Here is a 19,304-nt window from a genome sequence, read left to right as displayed (position 1 = left end):
GTGACCAGTGGGCTCCCACAGGGCTCTATCCTGGGGCCAGTGTTATTCAACATCTCTATCAATGACCTGGATGACAGAATTGGGAGCATACTTATCAAATTTGCAGATGACACCAAATTAGGAGGAATTAGGAAAAATGGTGAAGGGTCTGGAAACCATGCCCTATGAGGAATGACTTAGGGAGCTGGAGATGTTTAGCCTGGAGAAAAGAAGATTAGGAGGTGATATGATAGCCCTGTTTAAATATTTGAAGGGATGTCATATTGAGGAGAGAGCAAGCTTGTTTTCTGCTGCTCCAGAGAACAGGACCCGGAACAATGGATGCAAGCTACAGGAAAAGAGATTCCACCTCAACATTAGGAGGAACATCTTGATAGTAAGGGCTGTTCGACAGTGGAATACACTCCCTCAGAGTGTAGTGGAGTCTCCTTCCTTGGAAGTTTTTAAGCAGAGGCTGGATGGCCATCTGTCTGCTTTGACTTGGATTTCCTGCATGGCAGGGAGTTGGACTGGATGGCCCTAGTGGTCTCTTCCAACTCTACGATTCTATGATTCTATGCCATGTTACGATTTCTTTCTGACAGAAATTTCTTGTATAAACAGTGACAAAGCTATAATTACTCAATTTTAAATAGCAGCTGACTTTCAATAAATTGTTATTACACCAGCATATTTTGCTTCCATTTCTTGTTGAAGATCATTTTATTGAGGGGAAGAGAGACTATAATTCATGGTCTATGTATGACTATTCAGACTGATTTAAAATAATTGTCATTTCCTATACCAACCTTCAGAAAACAGACAAGAGATTATTTTGCATCAAGCTGTAGTTGAATACTTCACATCTCTGTAATTGACTTTACTGCTCTAATCAAAGATTTTTGTCTTCCAAAAATCATTAATTTTTGTATATAAGCTGCACATACAAAAGTTGTTGCATGTGTATTTTTGCTTTTTCCTATGTGATCGGGTACCATTTTAAAAATTACTAAAATATAACACAATATATTATTGTACAGATAATGGGAATCTGAAATACATGCTCATAAAGTACAGTGGCTTTAAAAATAAAGAGAAAAAACTACTTTTAATGCAAGCTTCTCGAACACTTTAATCTTCTAAAGATTCCATTAGTCTAAATGTCATTTATGCCGTCACTCCAATCTTCTGATCTTCTCCAATTTGTTAATGTTTTACTACTTACTCATTCTTTAAACTGATGTAACACGGTATTTTCTTAATAACAAACTCCCAAGGTCTGAACAGCTATTGTTTTCCAAATCAGAACATCTGTGCTTTTTCTTTTTGTCTTCTGTATGGATCCTACTGTCTAATTTACATTGTTATTTTATTCCTTCCAAAAGATTCCTTAAGGTTTAAAATTCTTTCCTCCTTTAACATTTTTCAGTTTTCCATCTCTCCCAACCAATGTTAAGAAAGTAGAATAACTTTCAGTGGCTTGTAACATTATTTGTCTAATTTAGGTGCCTTGTTTTATACATTTATACACTACTTTTTGGATATTCTTGTCTCTCTGCTTTTCCCAATCTTGTTTTTTATCAAGTGTTATATTAGGCTTTTGGCTAATGTCCTTGTAAACAGGAGAAATTCCCTCTATGGCCTTATACGGTTTGAATAAAATTTTCTATGGAACATTATTAGAAATAACCAGTAGGCGCACACACACAAAGAGCATTGCTGACATGGGCCTAAATGCATTTTTTTTGTTTTGTCCAAGTAGAGGAGGATTCAGTGGTCTACTCTAAGGGATTAGCAGTGATTTGAACAACAATCTCACAGCTGTTTCCTCCTGCTCCAGTAAAGGATTTTATATTCTGGAGAAGCTATCTAGAAATAGCTAGATGTAGTGTGCTCTAAATAAGTGTCTGTTTGAATGGCCTAAGCTAGACCTCTACCTTCAGCTAGAGGATGAGCTTGCTGCCCCATCTCCAGTGTCGAAGTAAAGTTCTACTACGAGACTAATTGATTGCTACATCACATTTGTTAATGTGACAATAAGAATTCTATAGTTGTGAAAAGTATAAAACCAGAGTAGCAACTCTGGGTAGTCTAGGCATCTTGTTTTTTACTATAGGCAGCAAAACATCTTGAGTCAACCTTGAGTTAGACACTGTTTGTTATAATATAACAATATAATGTTACATTGTATTTAATAAAAATATATTTATTATTTACTATAACATGGCCACAGCTTGGTCAGTGTTTCCTAGTGTTGGATACTTATTTATTTATACTCCGCTCTTCAGCCAAGGCTATCAGAGCGGCTAATCACAACAGTGAAATCATCTCCCTCCCTCCCTTCCTCCCTCATACAGCTGCATACAAATACAGACAGACACCAGATTTCCACTTCTTTATACAGTAAGACACAGATTGTATAATAATAATTTTTATTTATATTTCCCGCCTCTCCCTGTGGATCAAGGCGGGATTACAACAATAAAAATACCATTTACACGATTAAAACTACAATGTCATATAAAACACACTCCATAAAACAATATAACATTACTTATCATCAATGCTTCCCTTTGGGAGGACCATATACCATCCTCCTTGAAAGAAGCGATTGTGAGACCGCTCTTGAAAAAACCCTCCCTGGATCCTCTGGACATGAAAAATTATAGGCCTGTTTCTCATCCACCATTTTTGAGCAAGGTGATCGAGAGGGCAGTTGCTTTTCAGCTCCCAGTGGTCTTGGATGAAGCCGATTTTCTTGATCCATTTCAAACAGGCTTTAGGACTGGGTATGGGGTGGAAACTGCCACAGTCGCTTTAACTGATGACCTTCGTGTACCCATCGACAGAGGGAGTGTGACCCTGTTGGTGTTGCTAGACCTCTCAGCCACATTCAACACAGTAGACCATGACATCCTTCTGGAACGCCTGAGAGAGTTAGGAATTGGAGGCACTGCATTGCAGTGGTTCCATTCCTTCCTCTCAGGCAGGTTCCAGAGGGTGATGCTCAGGGATAGTCACTCTTCAAAAACAGCTTAATTGTAATGTCCCTCAAGGCGCCATCCTGTCCCCGATGCTATTTAACATCTATATGAAGCCGCTGGGAGAAATTATCTGTGGATATGGGGCCGGGTGTTATCAATATGCTGATGACACCCAAATATATTTCTCCATGTCCCGGTCATCAGTGACAGTGACAGATGGCATCTCTCCCCTCAACCAGTGTCTTCAGGCAGTAATGGATTGGTTGAGGGAAAACAAGCTCAAGTTGAATCCAGACAAAACGGAGGTACTTACGATAGGGGCCCCCAAACCAGGTATTGGGCTGCAACCCCCAGTCCTAGAGAGGTTCACTCTCCCCTTGAAGGACTGTGTTCGCAGTCTGGGGGTGCTTCTTGACCCGTCGCTTCAAATGAGGAATCAGGTGAATGAGACGATCAAGAGCGCCTGTTATCAGCTTCGGCTGATATGCCAGCTGCACCCTTTCCTGGAACAGGGTGACCTCAAAACTGTAGTACGTGTGCTGGTAACCTCAAGACTTGATTTTTGCAATGGACTACATGGGGCTACCCTTGTACCTAGTCTGGAAACTCCAGTTGGTACAGAATATGGCAACCAGGTTGGTCACAGGAACAGAAAGGAGTGACCATATAAAAGCAATATTGAAGTCACTCCACTATTAGTTTCCGGGCACAGTACAAGGTATTAGTTATCACCTTTAAAGCCCTACATGGCTTGGGCCCAACCTATCTAAGGGATCACCTGCTTCCATATAATCCGCCCCGTACACCCAGGTCCTCTGGGAGGAATTTACTAGAGCCCTTAAAGACCAGGTTGACAGCGACCTCCCAGAGGACATTTTCTGCAGCCGCTCCCAACTTATGGAATGGCCTGCCGGACGCGATCCGTCAAATTAACCAATCTAGAGAGCTTTAAAAAAGCCATTAAGACGGATCTCTTCCGGCAGGCCTTCCTGGAATAAAATACTCGGCCACGAATAAGACTTTCCATCTATTGAACTCTGCCCATGATTATTATTATTTGGATTAGTCGGATTTTAATATGTAGTTTTAATCTTACACTGTTTAATCTTGTTTTAAGGGGGGCATTATGGATGCATTTTAACTTGTTGTACACCACTTTGATTGCCTGGCAAAAAGCGGGATAGAAATAAAAATTTTATTTATTTTATTATTATTGACTAAATCGTCATTTAAAATACATATCATAACAAATAGAAGTGGAGTATTTCTAACTCTCTTATAACAGATTGGGTGGACAGGCCTGCTGGAAGAGATCCGTCTTAAGTGCCTTCTTAAAGGCATCTAAGGTGGTAATAAGATGGATCTCCTCCGGAAAGTCGTTCCACAGTCTGGGGGCTACGGCAGTAAACGCTCTATGGGAAGTTGTTATTAACCTGGTCTTAGCATATTCCAATAGTTGCTTCCCAGATGTTCTGAGAATGCAGGGCGGATTATGTAGGGAGAGTTGTTCCCTGAAGTAACTCAGGCCCAAGCCATGTAGGGCTTTAAAGGTAATGACCAACACTTTGTACTGTGCCCGGAAAGTAATTGACAGCCAATGAAGAGATTTTAGTACTGGTGTTATATGGTCAGACCTATAAGTTATTCCAATTCCTGTCTTTAAGATTTTTTTTACACACCAAGGATAGCATATCTGGTTACCGTAGACATTCAATCCCTATGTAAATGGAATAAATAAGTTAGCTCATTTTAAGCAGTCACACTCCAAATTGAACCAAGGGAAGATTACTCATGAGTCATGCCTGTGACTGATACCAGGTTTTATGACCTTACCAGGCAAGAGGGACCCTGGAAAAACATGCTATTCGCTTAAGTGTGCATTCTCCATTGTGCAACTCAGGAATCTTTCTCTGCTCAATTATTTATCATCACTATGGGTATTTTCCCAGTATGTTATTGACTTAATTGATATAATGGAGCCCAACCTCTGCTCCCTATTACAGTAATATGCAGTACTAAGTTTTAAAAGATGTAGACTTGCCTGTTCGTTTCAACAATATCTTTTGTTCTACAGTGCCCACCGTTGATGTATTTCAGATCTCTACTAAGGAAAGATTTGGACTGGGCCATCAGCTGAAGAAGTGAGTTCTGCCAAAGCTACATACTATGTTATGCATGTGCTTACTGTTGTAAGGCAGTGACAAGCAAAGTGTCATTCATGGGCTGGAGGCAGCACCCTTCTGCTCCCTGTGTAAATTTACAGTGCTTTATAAATAAAAGTTAATAATAATAATATATTGCCCATGTGACCTGACCCCATCCATATTACTGTTATTTTACTTGTTGCTGATCTGAAGATTGTCAGGTGGCTCCTCACTTTTTGAATATGCTTCTCAGAGAAGGTCACCAGATGCTTTTGTTTCTGTCATTTATACACATGACAAAACCATTCCTGTTTTGCCAGGCTTTAAATCAGCGTGGAAATAGTGTAGTTGTGTGTAGTTTCCCAAGGCCTTTCGTACAACTCTCCCAGAGCTCTATACCCCCCTCTATCATACACAAAAATATGTCAGCCCCTAAATGGAGAACTGATCTTCCATAATTGTTAAGGAAATGCAGTCCTCCTGTTTACTACTATTTTGTGAAAGAGGGGACTTTTGAGGCCCCCAAATAGCAGCTCTAGTTTAATATGTTTAAAAGGCAGGGAACTGTTGGGATCTGGGGTGTAGTGGAAAGTGGAGTTGGCTTGGCCCATGAATCAACTAATGTTGATAATCCCTGCTTTAAATACAAAGAATTTAATAACATAGAAACAGAAAGATATAGAATAATAGTAGATACAGTATATGAAAATAGAAGAAAAAATACATTTGAGGAGTCACCAAAACCACATGAAATGATTGAAATAAGGGAAGGAAGAAGGGGAATTTACTTATTTGAAAAAGTGTTCTTGTGTGTATTTCTGTGTGTGTGTGTGTGTGTGTGTGTGTGTGTACATTATACACATACACATACATACATGCAGATGTATTTCTTTATGTATTTTCAATGATACATGGTTTTTAAAAAATAATAATATAAATATAATGCATTTTGTTAAGCTTAGCGCAGTTTTAATTCTATTGTTTTCCACATGTTGTGCCAGTTAATATGTATTATTTTTTGCCACTTTCTTAGCTGGCATATGTACACCCCCCCCCCCCCCGAAAGAAGACTGTATTCCTATTGGCCTGTATAACCAAGTCAGTGTAGGTAGCAGTGGCAGCAGAGTACGGGGTGGCATAATAGCAGGGCGTTGTGATAGTTGAGAAAACAACAGTGAAAGCCATCTGTCAGAAGAGAAAGCTGCTTTCCCTGCTCCTGAGCTGATTTGGAACCAGCAGGGTAGCTGTCCCTCATGACAGAAATAATTCTCTGCTATCTCACAGGCTGCACATCACTCCAAAAAGCACCTTAGGCCAATGTAATCAGCCGTTACAAAGGCATATGTCACCAACAGGATTCCAACTGATATGTTTAGTCCTCCCATGAGTGGCTCATTTAGATGAGTGGCTCAACAATGGCTCCTTTTCATCCTGGAGAGAAGTGACCAGTGGGGTCCCACAGGGCTCTGTCCTGGGCCCAGTGCTATTCAACATCTTTATCAATGACTTGGATGACAGAATTGAGGCATACTTATCACATTTTCTGATGACACCAAATTAGGAGGACTAGCTAATACCCCAGGGGGCAGGATCAAAATTCAAAATGACCTGAATAGACTAGAAAGCTGAGCCAAAGCTAACAAAATGAAATTTAACAGGGAGAAATGTAAGGTACTGCACTTAGGGTGGAAAAATGAAATGCACAGATATAGGATGGGCGACACCTGGCTGAACGAGTCTACGTGTGAAAGGGATTGGGAGCCCAAGTAGACCTCAAGTTGAACTTGAGTCAGCAGTGCGATGCGGCAGCTAAAAAGGCCAATGCAGTTTTAGGCTGTATCAATAGAGGTATAGTATCTAGATCAAGGGAAGTAATAGTGCCACTATATTCTGCTTTGGTCAGGCCTCACCTGGAATATTGTGTCCAATTCTGGGCACCACAATTCAAAAAGGATGTTGAGAAACTGGAGCATGTCCAAAGTAGAGCAACTAAAATGGTGATGGGTCTGGAAACCATGCCCTATAAGGAACGCCTTAGGGAGTTAGGGATGTTTAGCCTGGAGAAGAGAGTAAAGAGGTGATATAGCCCTGTTTAAATATTTGAAGGGATGTCATATTGAAGAGGGAGCAAGCTTATTTTCTGCTGCTCCAGAGAACAAGACCTGAAACAATGGATGCAAACTACAGGAAAAGAGATTCCACCTCAACATTAGGAGGAACCTACTGACAGTAAGGGCTGTTTGACAGTGGAACAAACTCCTTCGGAGAGTGCTGGAGTCTCCTTCCTTGGAGGTCTTTAAGCAAAGGCTGGATGGCCATCTGTCAGGGATGCTTTGATTGTGATTTCCAGCATGGCAGGGGGTTGGACTGGATGGCCCTAGTGGTCTCTTCCAACTCTATGATTCTATGATGTAAAAATTGTTCAGGTACATCTCAGTGAATTTGCCCTCTAAAATGTTGTTTGTGCACTCCACAACAATCTGATTGCTAGAAAAATCTGAAAAATGCTCATAATGGGAGGCTCATTTGATTTCCTTCACATGCTCATAGAGTCATGGCAGAAGGAATAGAATTGCATCACCTACAGGGACCATGGTCAGACCCTTTCTTATGTTTCTCAGTGAATGATGATGACAGGGTAAGCCCTCCTGTTGTAAAACACTCCCTCAGTACAGAAGCTCTCGTGTCCCTAAAAGAATGGTGGGCAACATGCAGGTAACATGTTCTTTCACCTTGCTTTTTACATTCCTCCTTGCCACTGAATGGACCACCAAAATCTTTGGCTTTTTTACTAGAAAGGGGACATTGTTTAATGGATGGTCAAAATTTGAGACTTACATTTCATAAAAAGGGCCAGTTAGGACAAATGATACATGGTGTAGAAAATAAGTCTCAGAAGTTTCATTGACTTTTCAGATTTTGGAAAGGAAACCTATTGTATGTTTGTGTTTCTCTAAGTTGTCTCTGTCTTGTTATTTTAATTTGCAGAATCATGCAAACATTTGTTACACAGCAATGGAAAAATGGCAAAGAAAAATCAAACAGTACGCACAATAAAAAATTGTCAGAGAAGAAGGTCAAGTCTCCCCTGCACATCTTTTCTACTCTGCGCAGGTAGGAAGTGGCAAGTAAAGTAGTACAGTCATATTTGACCAAAGTGTTCTGGACTTCTTAATAGAAATGTAGAGAGTGGTCATTTGTATATACTTCAGTGTTTTGTTAAAACAATTTGCAAACACAAGATTGCTTATGGAAGAACTGTCTGAGACAATTACTTTGTCAGTTGCGTTAGGCATGTTGAGCAATAATTTCTTCAGGTCTTCATCATGCAATTTTTTTCTTTCAGATTTTTGTAATGACTTTTCCTTGCAAAGATGTACTAGCAGCACCTGCAAGGACCATGGTGGTAGACACTGAAATGTGAAAATATGTACATCATTTTCAGCTGTAGCTGATTAGATCCAATCATTTATCAATGCCATTGATTTGCTTGGTCATTCTTGGGAGAAATTTGGGCATCTGTGAAAGTTGTTCTTCTAACCCTATCATCTTTATATCTGAACAGAGATTATATGCAGTATTTGTGAGGCTGCTTATTCATTACTTCTAAATTATTTCATTGTACTTTCGGCATATTTTTAAAAGTAAAAAAGGTCTGCATCATTTAATTGAGTAATTCAATAGAATTAAATAGTAGCTTTAATTAATCCCCAATTAATCAAAGACCACTTCAAAAAAACTTTAAGACTATATTTAGTACATATAAAAGATGAAGACTAGAAATGCCATTTTAGAAGACAATTCTTCTTCCACCCACTTTTCTAGTTTGCAGTTCTTTTACAGCAGTGATGGGTAAATTGCAGTCTGTGGGCCACATGTAGCCCTTGGGCCCACCAGGTGCGACCCCTTAAGCCCTTCAAAACCCCCAGACTTCTTTTTTAAAAATTGGGCTGATTTTCCCAACCACCTGTGTAGCTGCTCATCCCTATTCTAAAATGTAGTACCTACATGCACCATTTTTCAAAGTTTGCTTTTTGATTTAGAATGTGTTTTTTTCTCTGGGCAGATTTATGTAAATTGAATAAATTAATTAATGATCTAAAATTCATGATGTCTTCTGAGTAGTAGCCATTATTACAAGTGGATTGGTATTTTCATTGAGGGATACAAGCTTCAGAAACGAGGTGGCTATTAAAAGCAATGTAAATCATCCATGTGACCAATTTCTTGGCATGGTCTGTAACAGAAAAATGTAAGCAAAGCACAGTTTCATTTCCTGTAAATGTTATCTCTCTTAAAAGGCATTTTATTATATGAACCTGCATCTGTGAGCAAAGGTTCTTCAGTTGTATCTTTTGTGATAAGAAAAGGCAGCCTATTGCCTTGTGTCCATTCCTGACCATTATCTGTGCTTATACTAAATTAGTCCAGAAATCTTGCAACACCAGTTAGCTTGCTCTTCTTGTAATTGGTGATGCCAGAAATTGAATGTATATGTGTGTGTTCACACACATGCACATGTGTACATACATACATTAAGTTTGCCAGAGGGCTTCTGTCCCTTCAATGGGTGTGTAGAAGAGGGAATTTCATCAACTGTTGCTTGTTACATGGTGCTTGGATGTGGTAGCTCAGTGGTTAAGATGCTGACTCTGATGATTTCAAAATGGGGAGTTTGAGTGCCATGTGACAGAGTAAGCTCCCATCACTAGTCCCATATTCTGCCAACCTAGCAGTTTGAAAGCATGCAAAAATGCAAGTAGATAAATAGGTACCACTTCAGTGGGAAGGTAGCAGCGGTACATGCAGTCATGCTGGCCACATGGTGACAGAATTGTCTTTGACAACACTGGCTTTTCAGCTTAGTAACAAAGATGAGCACCATCCCCTGCAGTCAGATGTGACTTGACAAGTATGCCAAAGAGGAAACCTTTTTTGCTAATTACCTGGTTATATTACAATCAATACATGCCAAAATTCCTTCTTCTACAGAAATGATTGAAGCAGCCCTCTCCAGTATCACTCCAGCATCCCTAGCGTATACACACATTCACATACATATGCAAATGAAGTATCTGCTCTTCTGAGCTATGGCCTCTTTCTATATTTTAGGACAGTAACCTATTTTGGGGAAAAGACCAGGAGAGTGGTACCTGGAACATGAATCTCTGAACCGCTTTTGATACCATTGATCATCGTATCTTCTTGGACCGTCTATGGGATGGGAATAGAATGCACTGTTTTACAGTGGTTCCACTCCTACCTGGAGGGAGAGTAGCTTTGGGATATACCTGTTCAGCCTCATGGTGATTAAGCTATGGGGTGCCCCAAGATTCCATGTTATCCCCCATGCTATTCAATATCTACATGAAGCTGCTGGGGTAGGTCATAAGGGTGTTTGGAGTGAGGTGCCATCAGTATGCTGACAGCATTCAGCTCTATTTCTCCTTATCATTGGAGTCTGCTGGGCCTGTGCCGTGCTGGACCAGTACCTGGATGCTGTGATAATGGGATTAATGAGAGCCTATAAACTGCCAGTTTCAGCCTTTCCTGGACAGAGATCACCTAGCTAGTCACAGTAGTCCATGCACTGGTAACCTCCCAACTAGACTACTGTACTCTATGTGGGGCTACCCTTGAAGAAGACTTGGAAGCTGCAGCTAGTACAGAATACAGCAGCTCGACTGCTGGTTAGAATATCATATAGATAACTTTTAAGGCTAGTCTTAAAAGAGCTGCACTGGCTGCCAGGACATTTCTGGTCTGAATTAAAGATGCTTGTGATGACATTTAAAGCCTAAATGGCTTGAGACCTCAATACTTGAGGGAGAACTTCTACCCATATGTGCCTGCCTGAAGATTAAAATCTTCGGGGGGGGGGGTCCTGCATGTCCCACCAGTGTGATCAATACCCTATGTTAGGATACCAGAGAAATCCTTCTCAGCCATGGCACAGTAATTGTGGAATGCTGTCCCCCAGAGGCCTGATTGGCACCAAAATTTGTCATTTAGGCACCATGTCAAAACTTGGCTGTTTGTCAAAACCTTTGGGCCATATTAATTCAACCCAAGACTCTTATTTGCAATGTTAAAAACTAAGATCTTTTTTAGCTCATTATATTGTTTAGTATGTTTTTAGCTTATTTATACATTTTTACTGTTTCTAACATGTTTAAACTGTTTTAATAATATTTGTAAGCTACCCTGGGATCTCCTGATATATGGTGGGGTATAAATATTTTAATAATAATCATAATCATAATAGCAGCAGAAATAATCTCTGACACCCCCCCCCACTTGTTTAATTAAAAAAAATTCTCTTTCAGAGGGTGAAGGGCATTTTCAGCTTGATTTGCTCCCAAACTCTTTTAGGCCTTTCTCCCCACTTTAGACCTGGAGGTTTTCATCACTGGGTTTTGAAAAAAGCCCAAGGGTCTAAAACAAAAACTGGTGCCTGTAGAGCTTGAGGACCCTTTTTAAAAGTAAAATAAAATTAGGGGATTGGTGACATGAGGAGGTGTCAGGAAGGTAAGGACCTTCCAAGGTTCAAAAAAGGCACATGCAGTCCCTGGACATCTGTAGGTCAGTGGCTCCCTGATATACAGGCTTGGTTTGACTATTTGTTCACCCTCAGAAGGAGACATTTTACTTGCAGATTTTGAGAAGGGACAACAGATGGAACTTGACTAAGATCAACTTTCTGTTTTGGTGTGTGTGTGTGAATATGTGTGTGTATTTCTTAAAGCAGTGCTTCTCAGGCTGTCTAATATGAGGGATTGGCAATTAGTTGGGTTTTGTTTTTTGTTTTTCAGCATGCCAAAGACCAGCACCACATTTGTGTCCACTGGCTACAATTATTTCTTATCAACTATGGATAAAAAACCTGTATAAGTTTAGGGACTAGGAAGATATATGATCACCATACATCATCTTTTTGTTAGTTTGTCTGAATCTGTGTTTCTTTTTCTTAGGAGAAGTAGTACTCTGATTTTTCTCTCTATTTTGTTTTCAAGGTCGCCAAGTTATCCTCCACCAGGTTGTGGGAAAAACAAATCAAAACTGAAACCAGAGCAAGACGGGATCTCAAAAACCCACAAGTTACTGAGAAGGACTTGCTCGAGCACAGTTAAAGCTGAGGATGCGTGTGTTACCAAATCTCACAGAACTTTTGGTCGCTCATTATCTAGCGACCCCAGGGCTGAACACGCAATGACCATTAAATCGCACAAACTCTTGAACCATTCTTGCTCAGCTGCCATTAAGCAGGAGGAGTGTATCACTCTGAAGCCCCACAAACTGTTGAATAGGCCATGCTCTGGGGATACTCGATGTGAGCACAATAGTACTTTGAAGCCCCACAAACTTTTAAGCAGGTCTTATTCCAGTAATCTTAGGATGGATGAATTAGATGGGCTGAAGAACCACAAGTTACTCAGCAAGACTTACTCCAGTGCCCCCAAGTCATCTAAAATGGATCTTTTCAAGGAACCCACCATAGCAGAGGGCAGGAGGCTCTCACTTACCTCAGGGCTTATTGGTATCTTAACACCATCTTCATCATCACCATCACAATCTGCTGTGCGTAACCAGTTTTGCTCTGAGGGTGTATTTTGTTCCTTCCTGTGTTTTCCTGCATCTGTTAAACATATAATCCAAATAGGAGTGAAAATGATTTTGTTTAAGTGCATAGAAATGTTGTTTCATTCAGACATATTGCACAATGCCCATCATCCATTTTTAGCCCCCCTGAAGTGCAAAATATATTTCAACTGAAGGGTAAAATTTAATTTCAGAGACACTTGGAGGGATCACATTCCAGTATTTGACAGAGTCAAAGACATAAAGAGTGTGTCCAGATTCTAGGACATTTCAGCTACTTAATTGTAAGTAAATATTAAGACAAAACCTAAATATCCTAAAGACACCAAATCCTGTCTGATCACAGAAGCTAATGAGGGTCAGCTGTGGTTAGTACTTGGAGGAGAGACTCCTAGCAAATACCAGAGGCTGCAGACTGTATTGCAGAAGAAGTTAATAGCAAACCCCTTGAGTTTTCCTGGCCTAAGAAAACTCTGTGAAATTAATGGGGTTTCCATAAACTGACAGGCAACTTGATGGCGCACACACACACACACACACACACACACACACACACAGAGAGAGAGAGAGAGAGAGAGAGAAATCCTAGGACAAGGATTCCAAGCTATTAGAAAGGGGTAAAACATTGAAAGGCTGCAAAACCATAAAATGACAGTAGTACGGAGAAGAGGAAATTGTCTTCTGGGGATTTCTGTGCCAAATTAGAATCATGAGGGTTGGATTCAGCCCTGGGGACTGTGGATTCTCATCTATGCCTCAGATTATATTTCCACTAAAGTCAGTGAAATGTTCTGATTTTAAATCAGTGACTAATTGCATCCTCAGAAAACACTGTGGATTCTATTTAAACTGTTGGATCTTATAAACGTGGAGGTGTTCACTTATTTTTGAAAATGTCTTGCACAGTATTTAGGGATATAATCTGAAGGTTTTTATGCATTTTTTTTAAAAAAAGGAATGCACTAGGTGATCACCATGGTTTTATACATAATTCATGAATGGAGGATTGGAGATTTCCATAGGAAGTTTGTCAGCTATGTGACATACATGTGACCAGCTACTTAAATCAAACATGCTCATAGATATCCTCAAGCCTGGTGAGACATTTCCTTTCCTCCCTTCAACCCTGTAGTCCTCCAGATTACTTGAAAACCTGTACCAAAATTTTTCATAGACTAAAAATTAGGGGCAGGTTCTGAGGGATATAAAGGACTGGGGGAAGGGAGGAAATGCCTCCTCCTAAATTCTGTTGACAGCATAGAATTGACCCAGAGTTAGGAAACTAACACTAGTATATAGACAGTACAACTTGACAATGTTTCACAAAAAAAGTCCTGAAATGTGAAAAGTCTTTGTGGTGGTTGGTCTGTCTCTTGATGTGCTGAGACAATATTTCTTGTCAAGGATGAGTATATCTGGGAATATTCTTTATGTCCAAAGTGGTCATGCATTCATGGTGTTTCATACATAACTGAAACTACAAAAATTAATAATATTTCATCAGTCAAGAAGACAAGATGTGAACTGACAAATCTGAATGCATGATGTTATAAAAATGAAATAAATTTATCTACTCAAAGCACATAACTAACTGCAGAATCTCAAACTGAACAACTTATTTCACCACTGACAGTGCAGGAAGTATATGCAAGAAGCATATGCAAAACATATCAAATGGTCAGAACTTCCTTGGGTGCTATGTATGCAAACCTGAGTTACGCTAGCACGTGCTTTGAATGTAGTATGGTGTAGTGGTTTCACTGTTGGGCTACGACTCTGGAGATCACGGTTCAATCCCCAGTTTGGCCATGAAACCCACTGGGTGACTTGGGCAAGTTGTGCAAGTCACACTCCTTCAGCCTCAGGTGAGGGCAATGGCAAATCTCAGAACAAATCTTGCCAAGAAAACCGCATGATAGGGTCACCTTAGGGTCACCATAAGTCAGAAGCGATGCAAAGGCACACAACAACAATAAGGAGGTAACCTGTCCATTGCCTCTAGTGCAGAAAAATAGCTGGGGGCCTTCTGGTTGTGACTCCATTCTTCCAGTCCCTAGTGGGATGTGGGGCTGCGTGCTTCAGCTGCTATCAAGCACTCAAGAAAGAAGGAGCAGTCTTATGATGGGAACAGAGATTGCTCCTTCACTAGATGCATAAGAGGTGCTAGAATTTGCCAGAGCACAATTCTGTGCCCTTTCAGTAAACTGGAATAGAGCTACATCTGGAGATGCTTTTGTATGCCAGATAGGTAATGGGGACAAAGAAGCCTCCTCTTCCTCACCTGTCAATGGTAGGTCCAGTGTGCCAGTTAGATGGGAGCCCACTAAGGAATTCCAGGTGCTGTAGGCTATATTTCATACAAAAGAACTGGTAAAACCACCTCTGAGTATTCCTTGCCTAATAAATCCTGTGCAATTAATGGGGTTGCCATAAGCCAACAGGGGACTTGAAGGTATATACACAGCTATGCATGCACAAAGTTGGTGTATGTCCTTTGTGTATGGAAAATTAGTCTATTTGAACTAGATAATATCAGTTTTGGAATATGCAATAAGGAATACCAGAAGGACCTGCAACAAAATGCTGCAGTCTCTTGGCATCTCTTAATAGGCCATGTTCTCCCCACAGGTCATTCTGTCTCCTCACTCCAGTTTCCATTTTTATTTCCCAACTTATATTAACATCCCATTTTTACTGAGCATGTTTAGCCTTCATTGTGGTGTTGTTAAAGGGCTACCCCATTATTTTTAGGGTTTTTTATTTTTAAAAAATCTAGAAATCTTGGATGATAATTCCATACCTTGTTTGTCTGTCTGTTTATTTGTTTGCTGCACTTAGATCCCACCTTTCTTCCAAAATAGAGGTGGGTGTTTTTCAGTGGTGCTCTTTTGGTTACACCTCCGTCAGCATTTACCACCCTAGTTTGCAGTTAAAAGGAGTGATCCTATGATATAATTACATTTGTTGTTGTTGCGTGTCTACAAGTCATTTCTGATTTATGGTGGTGTCCCTAAGGCAACCCTATAATGGGATTTTCTTGGCAAGATTAGTTTAGAGGGGAATTGCCTTTGTCTTCCTCTGAGGCTGAGAGAATGTGACTTGTCTAAATCAGCATCTTTAAAATATAGAGCTCAATGGTTTATCCCCCTTCCCTTTTGAATTTTGATTTTTGTGTCAAAAATGTTCATATTCAGTATTTAAATTGTTCTATTGCTCGGTTCTGTTTGGGGATTTTGTTGGTCTAAGTCCTGGGCACTGCTCACAGTTCAGAGGAAGCTATACAAAGTCTCCAGATTTATTTTTAAGACTTGAAGGAACAAGACTTATGGCACAACACAAGGAACTGTCCTAATCTTTTGCAGCTCAGTAACTGTGTGATCCTGCTTCCAGTATATCACCCTGAATACACACAATCTTGTCTTGATTTCTGACACTGAGCAGTTAGTACTTAGAAAATTGGCAGGCAATCTCAAGATAAGTATAGGAAAAAGATCTACCTGAAATGCAGAATTACTAATGCCAGTAAATTTGACATTACAGAGCTAGATGAACAAGTGGTCTGACTCAATATAAGGCAACTTCCTATGTTCTTGCCCCAAAGCAGCTAAGACTTGATCAGCTAGGTGACTCTTTCTAAGCTCATCCCATACATTTGAATGTGTGTATCACTTGTGCAAACATTACCACATCTCTTTATTCAAACTAGTTGTCTTATTAGTTGCTGATTTCCCATTCCAGCTTTTTGTTTGTTTGTTTGTTTAATCTTTATTTCTGCTATAGGCAGTGATGACAAGATCTTTCAGTTATGTTTTCTCCCATAATTCAATTTTGTGAACTTTGGTAAATTCTGATTTAAAATGAACTGAAATAAACTAATCACCCATCCTTAGTTGTCAGATGGTTAGGACCATTCTCTTCTTACAATAATTGTGAAATTGGTGGCAGAATGGAGAAGGAAATTAGAGCTGTAAGAATGCAAGGAACTATTTTACTGGATGCAGATAAGAGTTTTGAAACAACAGTTTTTGGACTGCAATTTCCAGAATCCCCCATTTAGAGGATTCTTGGAGTTATAGTCCAAACCTCAACTTTCCCAAGCTCTGAAGCAGACTATGTTTACTGTTGAGTTTTCAAAAGAGCTATTTAACAGACCTGCTAACTTGGATCCTTTCACTCAGAATCAACCTATGCCTTCTGGATATTGTTTAACTCTTAACTCCCATCTGCCCTACCCATCACAGTCAGTAGCCAGAGATGGCAGTATCTGTTATTCAGCAACATGCAGAGGGCCAGAGATTTCCCAGGCTTGACTGGAAGTGGCAAGGACCGAATCAGATACTTTATGCATTCCAAGCATGTACTTTCCCCTTGAGTGTTTTAACAGCAGATGTTGGTACAGTTGCCTTGCCAATCCTCTGTATCAATATGAAAATTGGCACTGGAAGCCTAGCCACAATCAGCATTGGTGCTGGGGCTCACCTGGGATTTGGATATGTATGTACAAGGAAGCATGATTTTTAAAATGAATGATTGTTTTATTTTCTCCTAAAAATGAAGGTGTTTGGTTATCTTTTCAAGAACATAGAACAGCATTTAGAAATGGATGTTCTACTTTCAGAGCCCAATTTCCAAACAATAATAGGTGGAAAAGCAGTGAAATAGCAGATGGTTTTCACTTATGTGGCTTGTGAGGACTAAATAGCATTCCCATTGCAAACAACCTGACAATTTCATGGCTTCTCCAATATCTGATGGTAGTATCTCATTTATCTCACATGCCCTGATGGTACTTCTTCTTCTTCTTCTTCTCTCTCTCTCTCTCTCTCTCTCTCTCTCTTTCTCTTTTTAAAAAACAGCCGACTTATGGTGCAAAATCTGTTCCAGTAAGAGACAATGGATTTCTTGTGCAGGTAGGAAAGAATGCTGTGTTTGTTTTAGAAACATGCAGGGGGTTGAGCTGCTTGTTAATTATTTTAAGCAGATTGTGTTATTCTCTTTTTCATTTTTCTCAGACAATTGAGTTTGCTGAACAACGGATACCAGTGTTGAATGAATACTGTGTTGTTTGTGATGAACCACATGTGTTCCAGAATGGACCCATGTTGAGGGTAAGTCAATGAACTTGGCACTAAACAATGTGCTTTGTTGTGTTGTGTATTTGTGTGCTGTTAAGTATACAGAAGAATGATTGAATTATAGAGTTGGAAGAAATGTTGAAGGTTGTCTGGTCCAAGTGCCTGCTTCAGTGCCAAATCCAGCTAAAGCATCCTTGAGAGATGACCATTAAACCTCTGCTTAAATATTTCCACTGGATGTATTCCACCACCCTGTCAGGGCACTCTGGTCCATTGTTGAACAAACTATACCATTAGAAAGTTTCATTCACCAAAATATGCCAGTTTCTACTCAGTTGTTGTCCTGATTTTTCAATATCAGGTCTGCTTCAACTTCTGGGGGGCAGCTAGAGAAATACTGAAGATGACTATCATGTTTCTGTTCATATACTATTTTTCATGTTAAACAGATGTAGCTTTTTCAGTGGTAATTATAAGAACTCCAAAGAGTTAACAAATATATCTATCCCTACATTAGAATATGATGAAAGAGCGGCCTGTTACTTGTTGCTGTTCTCATCCCCTTTTTATGTCTGATGGCAAAATAACCTCATGAGGACAGAAGACACCTGCCACTGAAATTCATCATAATGTTCCACCACTTCTGATATTTGTCACCAAATTCAGCAGCAAACTGATATAGTATCAGAATTCCAGAGTAAGACTCCTGCAACACTGCAAAATCAATGCAGTTTGACCCTACTTTAACTGTCATGGTGCCATCTTATGGAATCCTGAGATGTGTAGTTTGCGATGGCACCGGAGCTCTCTCATAGAGAAGGCTAAATATCTCACAAAGCTACAAATCCCAGAATTCCATCATATTTTCATGTGACTGTTAAAGCGGTGTCAAACTGCATTAATTCTGCAGTATAGATACAGCCCAATAAACAAGTATAGGTGTCACCCTAAGCTGCACTTGAAGTAGAAAACCTATCACCAGGAGTCAGTGGCAGAACATATAAAGTGTTCTTTATATATGTGGTGATTTATTTAAAGTGGCAATGGGGAGAGTAGGGGATTAAAATCACTATGAAGGATTCAGGTCCTTAACTCTTTTTTAATTGCTTAACTTAGCAACTTGATCCTTCAAATCATCAGTAAAACTGAAGATCTTGAAGCAGAGACTCAATTAATTAGGAGGAAATACAATTAATTATCATGAGTGTGAAGGTTTAGAAAAGAGAAGCAATTTATCTAAGCAGCTTCCCAAGGATCATGGCACTTCCTAGCTAGTTCTCTATGACACAGGGACTTTTAGTCCACTAAGAATCATAGAGTTCTGGCTGCTTCAGGAGACGACATATTGTGTGGCTGCCATCAAGTTTGCTGCCCCAAATATTTAAGTCAGTTGAATTACATTAAAAATCTTTGACTTAAATACAGTCAAGCTATTGTTAATGTACTTTGCAATTATGTAAATGAATTTAGTCATTAAAAGTAAATTTTTATTAAAAGGAAAATATAGTTAATGAAATAAATAC

General features: G+C 39.7%; 1 protein-coding gene across 2 annotated transcripts in view; it reads left to right on the top strand.

Annotated features, from left to right (window-relative positions):
- PARP8 (poly(ADP-ribose) polymerase family member 8) overlaps positions 1-19,304 on the top strand; it is a 236,281-nt gene that overhangs the window by 181,362 nt on the left and 35,615 nt on the right. Inside the window, exons 10-14 of one of the 2 annotated variants that reach the window (XM_089495794.1) lie at positions 5,038-5,104; positions 8,096-8,221; positions 12,121-12,685; positions 17,563-17,616; positions 17,719-17,814. In XM_089495794.1, the coding sequence (XP_089351920.1) occupies positions 5,038-5,104; positions 8,096-8,221; positions 12,121-12,685; positions 17,563-17,616; positions 17,719-17,814 (908 nt within the window). The remainder of the gene's footprint in view (positions 1-5,037; positions 5,105-8,095; positions 8,222-12,120; positions 12,686-17,562; positions 17,617-17,718; positions 17,815-19,304) is intronic. The other variant, XM_089495801.1, reaches the window with a different exon arrangement.

Source organism: Sceloporus occidentalis, unplaced genomic scaffold (genome assembly GCF_023333645.1).
Source record: "Sceloporus occidentalis isolate IW3139 unplaced genomic scaffold, rSceOcc1.0.p SCAF_1, whole genome shotgun sequence".
In the NCBI taxonomy this organism is placed as follows: Eukaryota; Metazoa; Chordata; class Lepidosauria; order Squamata; family Phrynosomatidae; genus Sceloporus; species Sceloporus occidentalis.
This window is presented reverse-complemented; position numbering and strand designations above follow the sequence as displayed.